The 22,467-nt window shown below is 51.7% G+C and overlaps 1 protein-coding gene across 2 annotated transcripts in view; it reads left to right on the top strand.

Moving 5' to 3' along the window:
- SDK2 (sidekick cell adhesion molecule 2) overlaps positions 1-22,467 on the top strand; it is a 239,661-nt gene that overhangs the window by 160,494 nt on the left and 56,700 nt on the right. For both annotated transcript variants that reach the window (XM_036997308.2, XM_036997307.2), the window contains exons 6-18: positions 336-447; positions 1,914-2,104; positions 2,244-2,327; positions 3,907-4,101; positions 5,111-5,227; positions 6,808-6,975; positions 7,934-8,036; positions 13,048-13,224; positions 13,527-13,663; positions 14,298-14,445; positions 18,018-18,158; positions 19,892-20,073; positions 20,604-20,719. In XM_036997308.2, coding sequence (XP_036853203.2) covers positions 336-447; positions 1,914-2,104; positions 2,244-2,327; positions 3,907-4,101; positions 5,111-5,227; positions 6,808-6,975; positions 7,934-8,036; positions 13,048-13,224; positions 13,527-13,663; positions 14,298-14,445; positions 18,018-18,158; positions 19,892-20,073; positions 20,604-20,719 — 1,871 coding nt within the window. The remainder of the gene's footprint in view (positions 1-335; positions 448-1,913; positions 2,105-2,243; positions 2,328-3,906; positions 4,102-5,110; positions 5,228-6,807; positions 6,976-7,933; positions 8,037-13,047; positions 13,225-13,526; positions 13,664-14,297; positions 14,446-18,017; positions 18,159-19,891; positions 20,074-20,603; positions 20,720-22,467) is intronic.

Here is a 22,467-nt window from a genome sequence, read left to right as displayed (position 1 = left end):
GAGAAATGAGTAAGTAAGCCAGGAAGATAAATGCAGGTAGAGGAAAGGGTTTTGAAGGAAAAAAACAAAACAAAACAGGACAGGGCAATGGAGGGAGGGCATGGTTGTATTACAGGAGTGGGGAAGGCTTGGAGGTCTCCCTGGACACTGTGAAGAGACCATCAGCAGAGGGGGACAGGTGAGAGGGACCCTGGGGTCTGCATCTGGAGATTCAGCTCTGGGGCTGTGCAGAAGGCTACCCTGTGACCACCTGCTCACTCCAGAGGACAGGGCACCTGTGGAACCAGCCTCTGATTTCTGACCTTTGTCCCAGCTAACCCCTGACCTCTCCCCAGATGTAGGGGGGCCTGCAGACCCCATTGCTCCGACCATCATCATCCCTCCCAAGAACACCAGCGTGGTGGCCGGGACCTCGGACGTGACCATGGAGTGTGTGGCCAATGCCAGGTAGGTGGGTGCACCCTGCGCACTCCCCTTCCCTCCCCACTCCAGTGGGCACTCCTGCCCTGAGGGCTCTGAGGGGACCGGTCAGAATTCAGAAAGGTCCAGAAGTGTCACATGAGGAAATGAAGGGGGACGAGGTGCTGAGCCCGGAGGAGGCATGCCAGCTGCTGCCCAAGGGTGGTCAGGGACAAGCAGGGCCTGCCCGTTCTCTGCGGCCCCAGAGGAGACCCAGCCCCAGGTGGAGGTGACGGGGTGGCAGATCTCCGCCCGGGATACCTGGGGCTGGCTGTGGGTGTGCTCGTGTCCAGCCCCTAGAGCAGCCTTGAGGGCAGGTCGCCTCTGCAGCAGCTCGTCCGTGCACGCAGGCGTGTGCAGGGGGGACAGCTGGTGGATAGCAGAGTCGCAGCACAACAGGCCACCCCAAGACCAATGCTCACTGCTCTGCTCTGGGACTCAGGCTTCTCAGCTGCCAAATGGGAGTGATTTGCTCACTACCTCCCCTTAAGGCGTGTAGGTGGGGTGCTGACTCCAGCCTGACCTGACAGCTCAGAAGTGCTCAAGAAAGATCCAGTGTGCTAGGTGGCGAGTCAGGCCAATGACGCGGACGTCACCTCCAGCCGAAGATTCCTGGAAAGCATGCCCCTGTAGCAGCATTGCCTAAAGTGTGCTCCTTGGAACCCCGGTTTCCCTCAAGGGCAAGGCAGGTGACCAGGAAGCAGTGGTGCACCTTAAGGGCACAGAGAAGACCCGCAGTAAAGAGCCCGCATAGCGCCACTCAAACCAGGGTTGCCAAACACGTTTGAGCACAGACTCCCCTTTCATGGAACTGCTCTGAATGCCCCGTAGAACTAGCATGGGCCCCACTTTGGCAGGTCCATGCTCAGGGATCCAATGATGCTGAACCGGCGAGCTGGGCAAACCCAATCTCGGGGGGCTTGGGGCGCCAGGGCCAGCAGTGGCGGGAAAAGGGCCCAACTCCCACTCCTCTGTCAGGGTCAGGGATGGTGCATCCCTCTGCCCGCCTTCCTTGCCCCATCTCCAGACCTCGGGTGTTCCTGTCCTGCTTCTCCTGTCACTTTCCCTTGCCTTTAGTCATTTCCTGATAGACATTTGGGCGGGGCAGGGGAGAGCAGGAAAAGGGGTGCGTGGTAAGGCTGCTATCTACTCTTGAGAGCCCCGCATGCCGAGCTATATCCAGGGCCGCATCCTCTTCCAAGTGTTTTACCTGCATTAACACATCTGCCGTCACCTTGAACCCTGTGTGGCACAGTTGCCCCCATTTTACAGGCAAGGAAACTGAGGCCCAGCATGCTGCAGAAACTTGCCCAAGGGCTTACACCAATAAAGTGGCAGGAGTGGGGCAAAGCCAGGACACCTGGCCCCCAGGGCCCACCCCCTTACCACCTCCTGCCCTGTCTCTCGGGCCTCCAGAAGTCCCCGGGTGAGCACCTGCCCCTCTGCCCCTCCAGGCCCCTGATGAAGCTGCACATCATTTGGAAGAAGGATGGGGCATTGCTGTCAGGTGGCATCAGCGACTACAACCGCCGGCTCACCATCTCCAGCCCCACGAGCAGTGATGCCGGCTACTATGAGTGTGAGGCCGTCCTGCGCAGCAGCAGTGTCCCCTCTGTCATCCGTGGAGCCTACTTGTCTGTGCTGGGTGAGAAGGGATGGGGCTGCTGGGGTTCCCCCCAGGGGTCGGGGAGCATTGGCTGGGGCTGACTTAAGGGTCACCCAGGCAGTGGTTATATCAAAAGGAGCATGGCTCTGACCCCCTCCCTTGGCCCTTCCCCCTGCAGAACCGCCCCAGTTTGTCAAGGAGCCGGAGAGACACATCACAGCGGAGATGGAGAAAGTGGTGGACATTCCCTGTCGGGCCAAAGGTAACCACAGCGTGGATGAAGGGGTCATGGCCCCCCAGACCTTCAGCCTTTCTTCTTCGTGTCACGGGCTTTTCTAAATTCTCCTCTTTCTCCAGGCGTCATCACTTAGCAGAGAGTCAGTCTGGCTGTGAGCAGACACCCCAGGAACAAACAGGCCAAATTACCATAATCTCGGGACTGGAAATCAACCCACTTACCATAACTGGAGGGTTACAAATGAATCCAAATTACCGTAATTTCAGGATAGGTGACAGACTCAAATTGCCCGTAATTTTCAAGTTGTAGACAATGCCGAATTACCGTAATGTCAGAGCTCCCGGAACTTTGGGGTGCCCCACTGGAGATGTGTCTCATAAACTCCGCCGGGTTTCTGGGCCATTTTCCTCCATCTCCTCCACCTGCCGTTTCTACTTAACCCCCCCTGGTCAGAGTTCCTGAAGAATTTGCACGTCGCCCATCCCCACCCTGTTCCATCTGGTTGAGGGGAGCTAAGCCACAGCCCAGGGGCAGGATGAAATCTGGGATGCGAGGAGGGAGTATGTGGGTGGACGGGGTCTGATACTGAGCCAAGAGGCAGGGCGTAGCTCGGGAGGGAGGGTCCCAGCAGCAAGTGATGATGCGCTTCTGAGACCACACCAACCAGAGGCAGAGGTCCACTCGTTCACTCACTCAACAAACATTTTTGGAGGGCATACCGTAGGCCCGTATTCCCAGGGCTGGGGAGATGCAGAATGAACCCAACAGCCACATCCCTAAGATCACAGATGTACATTCTTATGAAGGAGGCAGGCCAACCAATGAACAAGTAAAAGCATTTCATTTCATTTCATCTAAAAGGCCACGGGTTGTAAGATGCCCCATTATTTTATGTACCACTAAGAAAGAAAAAGGACTGCCAATTAAATTATGACATGCTGTTGATTGTAAGACCCATGCTGATCTCAGAGATGTTACACCAGGACAGAACACACTGTGGAGTGGATGAAATGCAGCTCCATGCAATACCAGGGTTGAAAAGTGCTGGGAAGAGAAAGCAAGCAGGCTCAGGGGACCTGGAGCAATGGGGTGCTCAAAGGAAGGGCATGTGGGGAGCTTCAAGTCGCATTTGAGCAGAGACTCAGAGTGGGGAAGGGGTGGCTTGGGGGTGGCTGTGGGAAGAACATGCCAGACCAGGGGCGCCCCATTCATCTCCCTCTGTGGGTTAAGGAGGAGGGGCTTCTGAGGGCCCCTCTCTGCATGTTCTTTGACATAGGGCTCTGTGGTCTTCTGGGCTTAAACCCCAGCCGGTGTTCCCAGAGCATGCAAAGGTTCTGGCAAATATTCAGTAAAAAGAAATTAATGTATCCCATCCAGCATTTCCAAGCTGAATTAAAATTTTCTTGAAATGCCTGCTATATAATAATTTGAGAATTGCTGCTCTAAGAACATCTTTTACCTCTTCCAACACCAGTAGTGGCACCTCTAAGAGGGTCGACGCAGGGATCTCCTCCTAGGCTTGCAGCCCCAACCTCCATCTGAGCACCCCTCAGAGGCAGGAGGGAGGCAGGAGGCGGGCTGACAGCGGGCGCATCTCCCCCAGGTGTGCCCCTGCCCTCCATCACCTGGTACAAGGACGCGGCCGTGGTGGAGGTGGAGAGGCTGAACCGCTTCCGGCAGCTCAGCAATGGGGGCCTGCAGATCAGCGGGCTGGTGCCCGACGACACGGGCATGTTCCAGTGCTTTGCCCGAAATGCAGCCGGCGAGGCGCAAACCTCCACCTACCTGGCCGTCACCAGTAAGTTGGGCCTTCCCTGTGCTGCCCTTGAGTCTCTCCTGTCAAGATGCAGCTCTCCTCCAAGCCCGGGGCCTCTTGGGAACAAGATGCTGCATCGTGCAGCAATAGGGTCCCAGATGACTGTCCCTCTGCAGTGGGTGGCTCTAGCCAGGTAGACCCACTGCTTCCGTAGCCCTGCATCCAGCCTCCGGTCCCATGAATCCTCACCAATGCCCCAGAGCCAAGGTGGATTCACTGACTCTTCGAGAGAAGGAGGATGAAACCACTGGCAAAGCGTGGCCCCCGTGTGTCTGTGCAGGGCTGCAGGACCCATCCCAGCCGAGACTTGCTTACCTCTCCAACAAGGAGCGCCAGCTTTCCTCTCAGTCCCCATATGCAAATCCCACCCCCTTGTGGAGTCCCTTGGGGTTATAGTAGCTGCCTGCCCGCTTCCTGGAGCTGCAGGAACTGTCAGATGCTGCTGAAGTTTCACCTGAGACGGTGCCCCCCGAAGGTGGCCATGTGGCAGGAGGGCTGCCGTGTGCTTCCAGAGTCCACTGAGCATCCGTGAACCTAGCCCGTATTGAAGCCCCTCTCCCGTGCGCGGCGGCCCAGGTGGTTCCCCGAGAGCTGGTCCTGGGGGAGGCAAACACAGAACAAACGGGCTGTACTGACTCCTGAAGGACCGCAGCTGCACCAGGCTGACGGAGGCTGCAGGGCCAGGCCCTGTACAAAATGCAGGGTGTCATGGAGGGGGTGAGATGCCCTCAGAGGTTCTCAGTATCCCCCATGTGGAGGCTTGAGAATCAAGACAGGGTGGGGACTGGTGTGGCCTGGGTCCAGTCCTTCCTTCCACGGGGGCGGGTGTGGGCTTCTTCCCAAACCTGGGGTCCCCTCAGGGCACCTGCATCCTTCCCTGTAGGGAACCCACACCAGCCGGAGTGGTAGGAGCAGGACAAAGACCTGGCCCTCTGGCGGTGGGGGCTCCTCCCAGGGTGTAGCTTAGAAGCCCCACTGTCTCCATTTACAGGTATTGCCCCCAACATCACCAGGGGTCCCCTGGACAGCACAGTGATCGACGGCATGTCAGTGGTGCTAGCATGTGAGACTTCGGGGGCACCCCGGCCAGCCATCACCTGGCAGAAAGGTAGATGAGACTGATCTTTGGAGGGTGTGGGCATGTGACAGTCTAGGGCAGTTCTCAGAGCTCAGTTCTGGAGCCGGCCAGGTTGGGTTCTCCATGTACAGTTGTGAAGGTTGTGCACTGCATAAGGCAAGAGGCATCTTTCACAGGACAGTATGCACCACATGTCACCTGTCAGGCTCAAGGCCCAGCTCTGTGTCTTCTGAGACCTGTGACCTTGGGTGAGTTATTTACTCACTCAGAGCCTCAGGGTCCCTGTCTGTAAATCTAAAGACACTAATACACATACCTCGGAGTGGCATGAAGACTAAATGAAGTGCATGTGGAGGGTCTGCAGTATTCCAGGGAAGCGGTGAAGCCCGATGAATGATAGCGGTTTGAGGGTGGTTGGGGGTGTGGACAGGCGGCCATCCCCTGCTCCCCAGGCAGCTCGGAGGTTCTAACCACGTGAACCAGCAAAGCTCAAGCTGTCCGCCTATGCCTGCCCGCCCCGCGTGCCTCTTACACCCCTCTGTGTCCAAAACTCACCTTCAAGGCTCCCCCGCGTTCACACACACGTGTACACACAGTCGTTCCCCACACCCACAGCCCTCTGTTCAGATGGACCTTCTCCACAGGACTCACCCCACCCCCAGCCCCCAGCCCTCCCCACACCCCTCCCCGCCCTATTTCCCCACTTTCTCACTTACAATGTAATCTGCTTACTCGTGTTGTTTAGTGCCTGTCCCCCCAGGGAGTCAGGGTTTTCAGGATTATGCACGGCTATTCCCCCAGGGCCTAGAACGGACTCTGGCACATCGTAGTTGCTCAATAAGACTCTGTGGAATGATTGTGGCACACGCAGGCACATGTCTACACACAGAAATAAACACACTCGCCTGGCATGCTCACTAGTTCAGTGGTCCTGCACACGTGTGCAAATAGACACACTTACCCATGGGCTTGCACATGGAGAGTCCCCTGTCCATAGACAGGTGGGATTTTCTTTAAAATAGATACAGTCACAAAAACCTGCACTCTCAATGGCCCATCCTCCCCCCACCGCTCTCTCCCTTCCTCTCTCCAGTTACCCGGCTCCCTAGTCCCTCCGCGGAGGGAGGTCTGTCCCTCCCAGGGTTGTCCCCCCATGTCCCTCTCCACCGCACCCCAACTCCTTGCTGCTCCCCCCATCGCTTTCCTCCACTCCCCTGAGGGTGACAGGATGCCCATCAGCACCTTGTTGGCTCCGTCTGACCCCTCCCCCTGCCCAAGTGCCAGCCGCCCCCCAGAGCTGTGTCCAGGTGCGTCAGGAGACAGCCCAGCCTTCTCAGTGAAGGGCAGATGGCATGGTGGGTGGGGAGATGGCCAGCTACCTGGGCTCCAGGCTGCCCGCTCTGTGACCTGTGCCCTTGTGACTGTCACCAAGTCAGAAACCTCTCTGGGCCTCAGCCCCGACCCCAGCCCTGCCCACTCTGCCCCCACCAGCATTTCTAATACTGGCAGCCTGCTGGAGACCACCCTGCCCCCAGCACAGGGCTCAGAGTGCCAGGGGCTGTGGGCGGGCACCCGGGCCCCAGTCTGAGCCCACCCCATGCTGCCCTCAGGGGAGCGCGTCTTGGCCAGTGGCTCTGTCCAGCTGCCCCGCTTCACGCTCCTCGAGTCCGGCAGCCTGCTCGTCAGCCCCACGCACATCTCCGACGCCGGGACCTACACCTGTTTGGCGACCAACTCTCGTGGGGTGGACGAAGCCTCAGCCGACCTGGTCGTGTGGGGTGAGTGTGCAGGGCAGGAGCCCCCTGTGCGTCTGTGCGGAGGTGTGTGCTGCAGAGCATTCCGTTACCACATGCACCTCCACATCCACATGTCTTTCTGACCTGGGGCCTCTTGTAAGGACTTGGACAAACTAATTCAGAGGAGAGGGACCAGGAAGGGCAATGGTGCCCTGTAAGCAAGGGCTCATGCCAGGCTTGGCCAAGTAGAGAGAGCACAGGTGATGGGTAGCTGTCATCATACCCTTTAGGGCAGAAATCAGCAAACTTTTTATATAATGGGCCAGACAGTAAATAGTTTTGGCTTTGTGGGCCAGACAGTCTCTGTCACAACTCCTTGGCTAACTCTTAGGTTTCATCAAGAAAGTGACTATAGGCAATACTTAATCCACTGGGTTGGCTGGGTTCCAGTACAAGTGTGTTTACGCAAACAGGCCACCAGCCAGACTTGACCCCACACTGTGGTTTGCTGACCCCTGCTTCAAGGAAACTTCTCAAGCCCCTCCCAACTCTCAGACTATACTGCTTGGGATCCCCACTCAAGAGAGACACACCCGTGGACCATCTGTGTGAGCCCGGTGGCCTGGTGGGTGATGTAGGAATCAGACGATCCTCTTTATACCCTGGCTGGACCACTGATGTGCTCACCATTAATGAGAATATCCCTGACCATCTTCAGATGTCCTTTCCTTCAATCCCTCACATGGGACTGTGGGAGCCAAATTCAGTGGACCCCCTTCCACTATGAACATGGCTTCCAAGACCTCCAGTGCCATGGAAGCATACTGTTACTCACATTCTGGGCCATTCTCCATGGTAGACCTGTCCATGTGCCAGGTCCTCCCACAGAATTCAGCCACACCTGTTCACCTATAGACGCCCTTTCCACACGCCAGCCTCTCACCTGTTACTCTGCAGCCCGTGCCCCTTCTCACCACGCTTTCTCCCTGCTGTCTCCCAGCCCGGACCCGCATCACCAGGCCTCCCCAGGACCAGAGCGTCATCAAGGGTACCCAGGCCTCCATGGTGTGCGGAGCGGCCCATGACCCCCGCGTGACCATCAGGTACTCCCACGGGGGCTAAAGGGAAGGGGCAGCTCTGGGGAGAGCTGGTAGCTGGGCAGATGTGTACACCAAGGAGGTAAGTGTCACCCACAGGGGGTGGCCACAGTTTTGGGGAACCGTCTGCAGTGCTGGTGCGGGGCTGAGGTATGGGGGCCCGAGGAAGTGCCCAGGAGCGCAGCTAGTCTGTACTTACTGGGCAGTGTCAGAGGGGAGAGCGAGAGAGAAGGGATGTGAAGGAACGGAGTGAAGAGGGGTGCAGTGGGGGAAGGAGGTGGGAAGGAAGACGCATTTGGGCTTGTGGGAGGTGGAGGCTCCGAGGTGCCCGGCTAGCCTTCCCTGCCAGGTCTTAGACCCTCTGCCCACCGAGTGGACAGCAGAGGGTGTGGGCGAGCAGGCACAGGAGCAGAGATAGGCCAGGGCAGGAGAGGGCCCTGAGGTGGCACCCGTGAGGGGAAGTGCCCGAATGGGGGCCAACATCACCATCTACCGTGAGAACAGGAGCTTTAGCAAGCTCCTTGGCCTGCAGGGAACCTTTCCACTGTGGAAGCCACTAGAAAGGCTTAGGAGGAACAGCCCAGGACAGAAGCAGCCAAGAAAGATGTAAAAGAACCCCAGCTCCCCAGGTTGGGGTGAGGACACCCTGGCCAAGCCCCAGGGAAGCCTTTGGGAACTAAATTTTCCCTTTGGACTCCCTTGAGTTCTGGGATGCGGAGTAAAACATTTAGCTGCTTTCTAGGAAATAAACATTCCCTCCATGCCGCTTCTCTATTTTATGGGCAAAATCGCTGTCGCTGCGATGGCCCGGAGCTGGAAGAGCCCGACACTGAGGCCACTTGGAGCAATAGCCCCACCGCTCCAGAGGCCCATCCTAGGGCGCCATCTGGTGGTCACTGGGCATTTGACTGTCTGTGGGCACAACAAATGGGACCCGAGAAGCCAAGGCTGGCATAAGGGACATTAGACTTTTACGCCAAGACCCATTTTTAGAGAGTCCATCACAGGCCCTAGTTTGAGAAACCCCTCCTTAAATATAACCATTGACCCTTTGGGACAGTCATCATGTGCTGCCAGCACAAAGGCTGACAGGAGCCTTGGAATCATGTAGATGTACTTAGAATATTGTCAACACATGGTACAGAATATGCTACTGATACTTATAAAGTACTTGCACATTTCATTCATTAGACAATTCCTGATGATCAGAACAATTCAGGGACCTCTTAATATGTCTGCAGTCCCACCTGCCACCCTGGTGACCTACAAATGGGAAATCACTGTTATCCTTTACTGGAGGGGTCTTCGCCTTAGAGTGAAATTACCCATCGAGGACAATCTTTCTAGATGGAGGGAGAGAACGCACTGGTTCCTCAGCCTTCCAAACTGGCAAAGTCTGTGGCCAGAGCCACACCCACATCTCCCACCCCCACCCATGTTCCTTGGACTTGTCGGGGAGGGACTCCCCTGCTGCCCTCCACCTTCTGGAGGTGGGTCTTGGGGGCTGGGTGGACCCCAGACTTCAGTATGTTTTACAGATTTCCCAGGTGATTCCGCCATGCAGCTCATATTGAAAATCCTATTCTAGCTCTAGGGGCTCCTGAGAAGACAGGCTAGTAGAATCCCACCAACCACATTGAACTTAAGTGTGGCCACTTAACCCTGCATTACATGTCCTCAGAATAAAGCTGGGGTCTGGGGGTGCCTCCCTGAGCAGGTATAGGTTGCCAGCATGAAAAGCTTCCTAAACAGTTCCAGAAGAAAATGTGGTGTCTGAGCCCAAATATAGACCTAATCTGAGCAATCCCCTTTCAATCACTGTTAATATTAATCATTATTATTAATCCATTTTTATTGCTTTTTCTGTTACTATATATACAGCTAATAGATTTCCCTTTCAGGAGGAGGAAAACATAGGAAATGCACATAAGCCAAAAAAATGGAGAGAGAGAGAGAGAAAGAAGAAAAGTAGATTTACCTGTTTCTCTCACTTAGGGTAATATTTGAGTACTATTTTCAAAACCTGGAAAATACTGTTTCTTAATCTGCCTCTTCCCTTAAGAACCTATTGTGAATCTCTTTTCCTCTCAATAAGTATTTTTGTATAAACTTAATTATACGATTATTCAGTCATCCATTTTGCAGATGAATAGAATTTATGTTGCCAGCTCCCTAATGGTGAATATTTGGATTGTTTCCTGATTTGGGCTAATATTAAGAAATACCATTATGAATGTCCTTATAACTAAATATTTTTGTACATCTATGAATGCCTGGGGACTATCTAATATTATTTAAAGCTAAGAGGATGCCTGAAAACCACTCATCAAAATTGTTTAATAGCCAGCTGTATCATTGCAGATGATGGGGGAAATTCTGCCCGGAGTTAAACAGACTTATGGGTTGTTTCTTTCTTTTTTTAAGTCTTCTGTTATGAACATTTTCAGACATACCCCACAGTAGAGAGAATTGTCCCATCAACCCTCATGTACCCATCTCCATACTTCAACAATTATGTTAGCATTTTGTCCATCTTTTTTTACTGGAACATTTTAAAAAGTCTCAAACATGTAGTTTCCCCCTTAAATATGTCACTGTGCATTTCTTACTGAAAAGGACTTTTCTTCAAAACTAACAATCGTGTCCCTTGTCACCACCTAATACAATGAACAAGTCTTTGCTTTCTCCTCGTATCAGTCCATATTCCAGTTGCCCCAATTGTCTCAAAGGTATCTGTTTACAGTCGGTTGGTTTAACTCAGGGTCAAACAAGATCCACACATATTGTGTCTCCTTTGTTCTGCATAATCATCTCTCTTCTTGTTTTTATTTTTATTTTCATTTTTGTATGGTTTTCATGCAATTAATTAGTTGGAGAAACCAGGTACTATAGGACAGAGGTCAGCAAACTATAAAGAGCCAGAGAATAAGTATTTTAGGCTTTGAGAGCAAAATAATTTTTGTCACAACTACTTAAGTCCGTGTTTGCCACAGAAAAGCAGTTGTTTAGACTATGTAAGCAAACGGGCATGTCTGTGTTCCAAGAAAAATTTATTTACACAAACAGGCCATGGGTCCCCGTTCGCCAATCCCTGCTGTAGAATACCCCACGTAATGGGTTTGGCTAGCTACTTTTTCACTGTGTGGTTCACTTGTTCTTCTATCCTTTGTATTTCTAATGAGATTTGAGTAACTGCTAATTAGATGTGAGTTCAATTGTCTTGGCATAAATCTTCACAGATGGTGATATATGCTTCCTAAAGCAGCACATCCCAGGGCAAAGAACTAGCCACAGGTTGTTTCTTCAGCAGGAATTACTCTTGGCAGCTAGGTTTGCTTTTAAGTAAAATGCTACCCACCCCACCACACTGGCAAGGATGAATCTTTTCCAGATGAATTGAAGGTGATTACTTCTGGAAATTTGTAAATATGTATAAAAGGCCTTAAAATTTAACTCTGCAATTTCACTGCTGAGCATTTACCCTTGAGGGAATGATTTAGAATGTATGAAATTATGTTGCCACAAGGATGTTTATCACAGCATTTCATATAATATCAGAAAAACAGAGCTACACTGGATGTCCAACATTATGGGATTAATTGCACAATTGCAAAGCAATTGTATTTGAACCACCATGCAGCTGATAAAAACCGTGGCATGAAAATGTCCCATTAAAAAGTTTATGCTGTTTCCTTGGATGGAAAAAGAAGCTTTAAAATCTATCAGAATGAATGGATAGATGTGATTTATGTGCATATGCTATAAGAGTAAAAATACATAATTATAGCTAACTTCTATTGATCGCTAACCATGTTCCAGGCACTACTCTTAAGTATTTTATATTAACTCACATAATCCTTACGGCAACCCTATGAGGTGGTATTATTTTCCACATGTGACTGGTGAGGAAAATGAGGCATAGCTTGGTTAAATAAACATACCCAGGATCACAAAGCTGGTAAGTAGCCAAAGCAACATTTGACCGGGAAATCTGACGCCAGAACATGGTAGCTCTGTGGGACACTGCCCACAGGGACAGGGGAGAAGGGTCTGGAAGGTATATGCTCAAATGCTAATTATGGTCACCCATTATTATGAGAAAATTTTTCAGTTCTCTTTTCAGCTTAATTTTTGTCTTTTATCTATACTTGCTGCTTTTCCATTTCTTTCTTTATTTTTTTTTAGGCTAAAAATATTACAGCCTCCTTCTCCATAGCAATCTTGTGTTCTCTAAACCCAGATAGTTCTAGGACCTTGCCCATCACCCTGTCCCCAGTTGAGTGAATGATGAGTTATTTGCAAAACCCCCACTCCATTCCCTGCCCTGGTGCCGAACATCCTGGCCAGGCTTCCCTGGGGGGCAACAGCATGGCATCCTACCCAGAGCTGGCACTCCACATGTGTTGGTGACAATGGCTGTACTTCCTCAAGAATAATTCCAGAGTAGGTATTTCTTATTGTCAGACACAGGCATGTGTATAATTTCTCAAGTTCCCCCTTGTACTGACTGACTGAAGCTAAAGTGATTTTTTGGACACCGAAGTCAATTTGTCACAGCGACGCATCAATCTAATGATTCTTCATAAAACTAATTCCAAAATGTATTCTATGCTGAAACTTTAATTCTTCCTCCAGCTGCAATCTTTTAACCTCTTTGGAAGCATACCTTTTGCCGGCTCTTCTGTGCTGGCTGTTTGGCAATGGCTTCTGGCCAGAAACAACACAGCTTGACCTAGACCTGAACTGAAGGTGTCAATGACTAATAATGACTTAATCTGTTAACTCTCCTGGACACAGCACCTACCCGAAGGGGTGACGGAGTGCAGGTGGAGTGCAGGCCGCTGTGCTCAGCAGTGCTCCCGCCCAGGACCAGCCCCAGAGGACCCGCTGTGGCCTGGGGATCACGCCCTGACCTCCTTTGGCGCCCTCTTCCTCAGATCAGCCTGGAGCCAAGCCCCCATCAGGAGCCCTGCTAATTCCCTACCTTTCTTTACTTAATGGTCCTTTTTGCTCTTAGGTACGTCTGGGAGAAGGATGGGGTCGCCCTGGGCATGGAGGGCAACCCCCGCATCCGCCTGGACAAAAACGGCTCCCTGCACATCTCACAGACGTGGTCAGGGGACATTGGCACATACACCTGCCAGGTGCTCTCAGCAGGAGGCAACGACTCTCGGAGTGCCCACCTGCGTGTCAGGTAAAGGCAGCCTGCCCAGGCTTCTGGGGCAAAGCCGGTGAAGGCAGCAATGGGAAGGCTCAATCTGGCAGGCCACCAGGCCACATGTGACCTCTCAGCAGCAGGGGAGTGGGGGTATGGCTTTGGACACGTGGGCCCCAAAGCCAGAAGAAGAATCTCCAGGTAGATTGAACCTCCAGGCAGCCGGCCAGAAGGCTGAGTTTGATGGCTGAGCATGTGGTGTCATGGGAGCTTAGTATGAGTCCTGGGGGTCTGCTCACCTGACCTAGACCTCACAGGTGTCCCCTGCCTCTCTCCTCCAGACAACTGCCTCATGCCCCTGAGCACCCAGCGGCGACTCTCAGCACCACGGAAAGGCGGGCCATCAACCTGACATGGGCCAAGCCCTTCGACGGCAACAGCCCCCTGATCCGCTACATCCTGGAGATGTCGGAGAACAGTAGGCTTCCCACCCGCCACCCTCCACTGCAGCCGGGGGGCCGAGGTGCCAGCTGGAAGCACGGACTCAGGGAGTCAGTCCGGGGCTAGGTTCCCACTCCCCCAGTTCCCAGTTCTGTGCCTTTGAGTAAAAGTCCCCCTGGAAGCCTCACCTTCCTCCTCTGTAAAAGTAAACGGTGGCACCCGCCACCTCGGTTTCTTGCGACAGCTCCCTGGGATGATGTCCGTGAGGTGCGGGCAGCCTGCACGCCAGACGCCGCCGAGAGAGGGGCAGTTCTTTTTCTTTTACTCTGTCCTCCACGTTCTTGAGCTGTGAACTCCAAATTTAGCAGGCCTACTTTGAACGGTGTTTTGAATACAGTTAGCCTGGAACTCATTGATTTGAGGGAGAAAAAACAATAAGAAAAGCATCTCAGTTCCCATGAGCCCTTGCTTCCTCCCCAAGGCTCCCCGGCCCCTGGGCCATGTGGGCTAAGGGGACCAAGAAAAATGACAGGACCAGCTCGATTGGACCGGGATGGGGGAGGCCCTCCTCTGCTAGCCCAAACAAGGCTGGGCCTCTGCTGGGAGTGGGGGGTGGGAAACATGCTCCCACCCCCTGCAAGATGCCCACCTCTGCTTCCACCTCCACGCAGATGCCCCCTGGGCAGTGCTCCTGGCCAGCGTAGACCCTGAGGCTACCTCGGTGGTGGTCAAGGGCTTGGTTCCTGCCCGCTCCTACCAGTTCCGTCTTTGTGCAGTCAACGACGTGGGGAAAGGACAGTTCAGCAAGGACACGGAGAGGTGAGGGGAGCAGGTGCTCTTAAGGGGGGGCTCAGTGACTCCACCCAAGGGGGTACCAAAAACTAGTATGGCGGAGTGGGCCCAGCTGCTGGGCAAATCCTGGCTGGCTCCTGGTCTAATGCAGCAAGCCGTACTCACCCCCGCCTCACAGGTGAAATGAGATCATTCAGACGAAATGTCGTGAGCATTGCCTGGTACGGGTGAAAATGTAGCTGTCCCTCTGACTGTGAGCTCTGCAAGCACAGGGACTTGCCTCGGCCTGCTGTGCATCCCCATGGGCTTATCAAATGGGCTTGAAGTTCCCGAGGCGCATAGCATCCACACGGACCTCCCAGATGCTTTGCATGACACACAGCCCTGTTGCCCTGTGAGGCTTTCAGCAAAGCATTTTTTAAAATGATGAAAATTGAATAAAAACAGCTGGTTTGTATCCACTTTAAAACATGATACATAATACCCACTTATGTAGGAGGCAATTCTAGCCACCTCAACCCTATAGAACAAGTCACCTCCAGGGAGAAAAAAAGACATCAAGCAAGTCAGAATGACAGGGACACAAATCCCATGCACCAAAGCTGTGTTTTTCCAATGCACCAAAGTTGCTCATTTTTTAGTGTTTATTTTCATTTTTTCCAGATTTTTTATTGAGCTCTAATTGACATATTGTGTAAGTTTAAGGTGTCGTGTGATTGCCACCATAGCGCTGGCTAATTCCTCCATCCCATCACGTAATTACCATTTCTCTTCTGTGGTGGGAACAGTTAATATCTACTCTCTGAGCAACTTTTAAGTATATAATATAGTATTATTAGCTATAATCACCATGCTGTGCTTTAGATCCCCAGAACTGGTTAATCTTATAACTGGAAGTCAGTACCCTTTGACTATTAACTCCCTATTTCTCCCCCTCCCCAGCCCTTGGTAACCAATACTCTATTCTCCATTTCTCTGAGTTCAGCTTTTTTAGATTCTACATTAAGTAAGATCCTACAGTATTTGTCTTTCTCAGTCAGATTTACTTCATTTCGCATAATGCCCTCAAGATTTATACATGTTGTCGCAAATGGCAGGATTTCCTTATTCCTCCTGTCTGGATGACATCCCATTGTGTAAATACACACAAACACACATCTTCTTGATCCACCCATCTGTGGACAGACACTTAGGTTGTCTCCAGCTCTTGGCTATTGTCTTAGATGCTGCAGTGAACATGGGGTGCAGCCATCTCTTTGAGATCCTGTTTTCATTTGGATGGATACATTCCTAGAAGTGAGATGGCTGGATCAGGGGGAAGTTCTGTTTTTAATTTCTTGAGGAACCTCCATACTGTTTCCCATAGTTACTGCACCAGTTTCCATTCCCACCGATAGTTCACAAGGGTTCCCTTTTCTCCGCATCCTCACCAACACTTATCATCTCTTGCCTTTCAAGTGATGGCCGTTCTCACAGGTGGGAGGTGGCATCTCATTGTGGGTTTGATTCGCATTTCCCTGATGATGGGTGACGTTGAGCACTTTCTCATGTGCCCGTTGGGCATCCGTAGGTCTTCTTTGGAAAAACCACTATTTGTTTTCTCTGCCCATTTTTTAACTGGGTTGTTTGCTTTTTGTTATTGAGTTGCAGGAACCCCTTATATATTTTTTATATTAACCGTGTACCGGATGTGTGATTTGCATCTTTTCTCTCATCCCATCAGTCACCTTGTCATTTCATTAGTTGTTTCTTGGTGGTACAGAAGCTGTTTAGTTGATATTCCACCTATTTATTTTTGCTATTGTCGCCTATGATTGTGGTGCCATATCCAGGAAATTGCTGCCAAGACCAATATCAAGGAGCTTTGTCCCTGTATTCTTCTCATAGTTTCACACTTTCAGGTCCTATGTTTAAGTCTTTAATCCATTTTGAGTTCCTTTTTGTGAGTGATGGAAGACGGGGGTCCAGTTTCATTCTTCTGCACGTGGCTGTCCAGTTTTCCCAGCACACTCACTGAAGAGACTGTCCTTTCCCCATTGAGAAGAATCACTGTCGTTAAAATGTACATATTACCCACAGCCGTCTGTAGATTCAGTGCAGTCCCTATCAAAATTCCCATGGCGTTTTTCACAGAAGTAGAAAACTCAGTCTTAAAATTTGTAGAGCCACAGAAGACCCAGAATAGCCAAAAAAACAATCCTGAGAAAGAAGAACAAACCCAGAGGCATCAGGCCTCCTGATTTCAAACTACATTACTAAGCTTTAGTCATCAAAACAGTGTGATATTGGCCTAAAAATAGACAATTTTTATATAGACCAATGGAACAGAACTGGGAGCCCAGACATAAACCCTCACATGCAGAGTCAACTACTATTTGACAAGGGAGCTAAGGAGCTTTGGTCTTTAAAAGACTCTCAAGTATTTATGCAGACCTCTGGCTTAAACAGATCGTTGTGGCTTTGCCACAGTTCTGATAAGCCTGAGTCTGTCTGTCTCTCACTAGGAGATGCCCCAGGGGCTGTGACACGCTGGAGAGACGTGGCAGGTAACAGCCTGGCAGGGGAACAGTTGCGGGAGGATTTATTCATTCACTGTGTATTGACCACCTGTTATGTGCCAGGCCCGTGTTTGGACCACTCAGGGTGGTGCAGAGAACAAAATGCCCACAGCCCCAGTCCTCCCCAGCTACAAAATCCCAACAACGGAAGGCCTCACGGCATAGGGAAACCACACTGAGACGCTGCCGGAGCTTCAGGCTTCCCTGTGTGACACTGATCCATCTTCCTAATGAACCTTCAGACTAATACCCTGAGTCACCCAGAAAAAGGTTAAAGCACCTGTTCTTCAGGCTTTACAAAGACACGGGAATGTGCAGTACCTTTTGGAAAGCTATCCATCAGAAAGCAAAAACATACAAATAAAGAAAAAGGGAGAGACATCCATCAAAAATAATTAACTTTTGCTCTGAGTGGATGCATGTCAGTTATATGAAAAATACCCCGAGCTAGAACACTGTGTCCCCGGAACTGCCAGAGAAAGAGCAGTAGCGCACGGCATCAGGACGCCGGGTGGATGGGCTGGCTCTCACCCACACCCCGGGCCAGCGCCCCCCACGCTCTCCCTGCCCCAGCCTAGGGCTCAGCTGGGCAGGAAAGGACGCCTAGTTACAGCACACGGCTGGCAGCCGGGGAGTGAGGATTTAACACTCCTGCTTCTAAAACACCCAGTACTCATGACATCACCAGCCCCAACAGCAGCTTCTTGCGCAAATGGGCCACGGAGGCCCATGTCCCTCACCGAAAATACGCACACCTGGTGCTTCACAGTGTTTTCAAAAGACTCCTATACATTGTGCCACTGGGGCCTCAAAAGTCTTATGAAGCAAGTAAAATGGAACTTTATTATCCTTCTTTTACAGGTAGAAAGATAAGCTCAGAGAAGTTCAGTGACTTGCTCAAAAGCACACAGCCACTGTGCAGAGTCATCCAAGGACAGAGCAGGGCAGGCGTCAGCTTCCTCATATCTTATTGAATTACCGTATTTGCCCTCAAGGCTAAGAGTGGAAAGGCCCACCCACTCTTGGTGTCTCCCCATCCAGGGTCTCCCTCCCCGAGGAGCCCCCCACAGCCCCTCCGCAGAACGTCATCGCCAGCGGCCGGACCAACCAGTCCATCATGATCCAGTGGCAGCCGCCTCCTGAGAGCCACCAGAATGGGCTCCTCAAGGGCTATGTCATCAGGTAGGTGTCCACCCCGGGACAGGAGGGGCAGCCCAGGCCAAGGGAAGGAGACGGGGGAGGGTCAGGAGTGGGTTGGAAAACAGTCATGGCAGATCCTTCGCCACCTAACGAGGACAAGGCTACCATAAACACCTCCCCTACGACAGGCAGGATCTAGGTTAGACATCCAGAGGACCTCCCAGCAGAACCAGCCGTGGAAATCAATCGGAACGGCTGGCAATCTCCTAATGGCCATGTGGATGGGCAAGCCTGCCAGATGTCAGGGCCACACAGCAATAGGGCTACAGGGAGACAGGTGACCATCCGAGGGACCAACCACCTGGGGAACTAAGAATATCCCATCTCAGGCCAGATTTTCCTCAGGTCGGACCCTGAGTCAACTGACTACAGGGCCAAGAACTGGTCAAAAGGCAGAAGTTCTTCGGTCCTTACTGCAAAACGAAGCCCAGTTACATAGATCGTTGTTTACATTTAACTGAGGGTATCTTACTGGTAACGTAAAAGAGGGTTTTTAAGGGTTCCTAAAATTGGATGTCCATAAATTAAAATGAGCCCCTTCTTTGGAGATACTACAAATTCTCATCGATATTCCGAATTCTGGCTGGCTGCAGAATGCTAGGCCACCTCACATGTCTCTCCCCTGCGTGTAGACAGTCTCACAGCATTGGAATCCCCCAAATTTGGAAGAAGTTGATGTGGCTGCTCTATTACCAGTTAATCATATTGTGGGTTTTTGGTGAATTCTAAAGGGCAGCAGTTCTCAAAGTGTGGTCCCTGGACCAGCAACAGCTGTACTTTGAGAACTTGTTAGAAACGCAAATCCTTAGTTCCTACTTCAGACCCACTGAATGGAAAACTTTGGGGTGGGCCCAGCGATCTGTGTTTTAATGAGCCCCCAGGTGTTTCTGACACATGCTAAGGCTTTGAGAACCATGGCTGTCATGTGTGTAATCCATCCAAATAATTTGGGGCTTTTCTTTTTTTTTTTTATTGAGGTATCATTGATATACAATCTTATGAAGGCTTCACATGAGCAACATTGTGGTTTCAACATTCACCCCTATTATCGAGTCCCACCCACACACCCCGTTGCAGTCACTGTCCATCAGCACAGGAAGATGCTATAGAGTCACTACTCATCTTCTCTGTGCTATGTTGCCTTCCCCGTGATCCTCCTACAATATGTGTGCTAATCATAATGTTGGGGCTTCTATTTTCCCAAAAATCAGAGGTATACATGCATGTGGGTCTTCTCTGAGCTCTCCATGCACCAAAATTTGCCCATACAGATCCCATTTCTCTTGTCCAGCAGAAGGTAGAAATGGGTAAAGTAGGTAGCCTCAGGTTTTCCTCTCCACCTGAGTGAGTGACTGTCAAAGAGGGGGCTACTGTCCTATAGGGAGAAAGAAACTGAGCCCAACCTCTGGAGATGGCTCTCCCATCAATGACCCCTCAAAGCTGAGACCAGTGAGATCTTCCCACAATGTCCTCCTCCCCCATAGAAAAGAATAGTCCAGGCACATGCCCTAGACCCATGCTCTCTGCTAAGGTGACTACCTGCAGCTATTTAAATTAGTTAAAAATAATAAAACTACAAACGTACTTCCTCAGTTGCATTAACCACATTTCAAGGGCTCAACAGTCACCCACACTAGTGGCTACCCTATGGGCAGCACAGATACAGGGCCTTTCCAGCATCACAGACAGGCAGCTTTCTGGCTTTCTCCCCTCAGGTACTGCCTGGCTGGGCTGCCGGTTGGGTACCAGTTTAAGAACATCACGGATGCTGATGTCAACAACCTGCTGCTGGAGGACCTCATCATCTGGACCAACTATGAGATCGAGGTGGCCGCCTACAACAGCGCCGGGCTGGGCGTCTACAGTGGCAAAGTCACCGAGTGGACCCTGCAGGGAGGTGGGTGGGGACTGTGACCGTGGGGGAGCGGACGCTTCCTCTCTCCCAGGTCCGTGCCCAGTGGGTCCTGTTCCTGTCCAGTCCTGACTGCCTCAACCTGCCACCTACTTTATCCCATCCCAAGCTGTTGCTCACTGTTCTCAGCTACCCCGTGAACAGGAGGACCAAGGAGACAGGGAAGGGGTTGACCCAGTGACAGGCAGAGGTGTCAGGGCCACAGGGACCTTCTGTGAAGTTCCGTATTAAGTGGATATGAAACAACTTACATTTGGTGTTGCACCTGGAAACTTCCCCTAGGCTCTTTCATATCTATCCGTTGTTTATCGGCACGCTATGAAGTTGCCAGGGAAGTTGCATTACACCCGAACCAGTCTAAGGAAAGAGGACGTCTTAAGGTCTATGTCACAAGGGGAGAGGGTGTGCAAAGCAGAGACTGCAGACCTCATGCCTGTGTTTTCCCTACTTAGCTGGGCAACACAGACTGACTGCCTTCTCTACTCACCCCGCCCCACCTCTCTGCTCTCCTCTAGTTCCCACAGTCCCTCCAGGCAACGTGCATGCAGAAGCCACCAACTCCACGACCATCCGCTTCACCTGGAACGCCCCCAGCCCCCAGTTCATCAATGGCATCAACCAGGGCTACAAGGTACGGGAGGCCTCTCCTCGCCCCAGGAGAAGCCTGGAGAGTCTCTGAGGGAGGCTTGTAGGCTCAGGGGTGGGGGGAAGGGGAAGGAGGTCGGGAGGGACACCCCATCTGCTTCTAAAATCACTGAGTCAAGCCAAGTGGAGGACTCTTGATCAAGGCCAAGGGCACACAGGCTCTCTCCAAGGCCACGTATGGGCTACCAACACTGCCCAATCTGTAACCTGTGCAGGAGACCATTTTCCGTGAGACCTCTTTATAAACAAAACCGGGTTTGTTTCAGGCTCAGAAACACTGGGATATAGACATGGCCTGTTAGAAAAATTCAGAACCCACTTCTTACTGCCAAGTGGGGGCTGTAATGGGCATCCCCCTGGGACATGTGTCCTTGGGCTGCACTTGACCCCACAGCATGTGGTTAAGGGCGTGGCACCAGGACTCTGACAGACTTGGGCTGAAGTCCTGGCTCCAGCTCCTGCTGGTGCCCTAGACAAGGTCTGCATCTGTCTGAGCCTTGATCCTTCAATAACCATCCATTGAAGGTGCTGTGCTAGCTGCTAGGGAACTCAAGTAACTCCGTTTCCTCATTGAAGAAGATAATAATGCCTCTTCCTTGGGGCTGCGTGGAGATTGAGGTCACATTTCTAATTTGACACCATGGCAAACACTCAGAAAATACTAACGAGCTCCCCGAAAGTGATAGCAGCAGTAGCTGTAGGAAAAATGCACTAGCTTGCTTGGGCCATCCGAACAAAGCGCATGGTCTGCGCGACCTCAGCAGAACGGCCTCACCTCACAGTCCCGGGGGCTGCAAGTCTGAGGTCGAGGGGTCAGCAGCATTGGTTTCTCCTGGGGCCTCGCTCCTTGCAGATGGCACCAGCTCCCTGTGAACTCACATGGGCTTCCTGCGAGTCCTGTGTCTAGGTCTCCCCTTCTTATAAGGACACCAGTGACAGCGGATCAGGGCCCACCCTAATCACCTCATTTTACCTTAATTGCCTCTTTAAAGACTGTCTCCAAATACAGTCCTACTGTGAGGTCCTGGGATTAGGGCTTCTACATATAAACTGGGGGTGGGGGAAGACAATTCAGCCCAAAGCAAATATAATAATAGCAGTGGTAATAGTAGTGGTGGTGGTAGCCAATTTGTTATAATCGAGCTGCTGTAAGTCAGGACTTCCCTACCATCCCCTCCTAGAACCCAGACCTTAAATCTCACTCCTGGGGCTCTCCTTTACCCCACAAGGAACACCATGCCAACCTCCCCTAAGGGACCTGAAGGTAGAAAGAGCCCACAGTATGTGGTCCACACCACATTTTTCAACTCTGCCCCAGCAGCTTGGGGAAGGTGGGAGGATGCAGTTGGTCAGCTCCCTCCAGATGCAGTTGGCGAGGCAGTGCATTTGGGGGGCATGTGGCCAGGAGGCCAGATGTGCAGGGGAGAGAACCATAGGCGGTGGCTTTGAGCACAGGGATCTGGTGACTTCATGGTGACTGCTAGGGCTTCTGGAAGGTTCCCACCCCTGTGCCAATGTCATGTGTGCCACAACAAGAATTATTACAAGGACTAGCAGCTTTAGATGTTATTGCTGCAAATTGGGGGTAGCTGGGCAGGAAGGGGCCAAGATTGAATCGCAAAGAGAATTTTCTGCCAGTGTTGTAAACCAAGGTGGGGGGTGGGTATCCTAAGCCAGATACATCCAAGCCACAGCCCTCCCCCTCCCAGGAAAGCTGGGCACCAAAGCTGAGCA

Source organism: Manis javanica, chromosome 4 (genome assembly GCF_040802235.1).
Source record: "Manis javanica isolate MJ-LG chromosome 4, MJ_LKY, whole genome shotgun sequence".
In the NCBI taxonomy this organism is placed as follows: domain Eukaryota; kingdom Metazoa; phylum Chordata; class Mammalia; order Pholidota; family Manidae; genus Manis; species Manis javanica.
The sequence above is the reverse complement of the archived record's forward strand: the minus strand, read 5'-3'. Positions and strand labels throughout refer to the sequence as shown.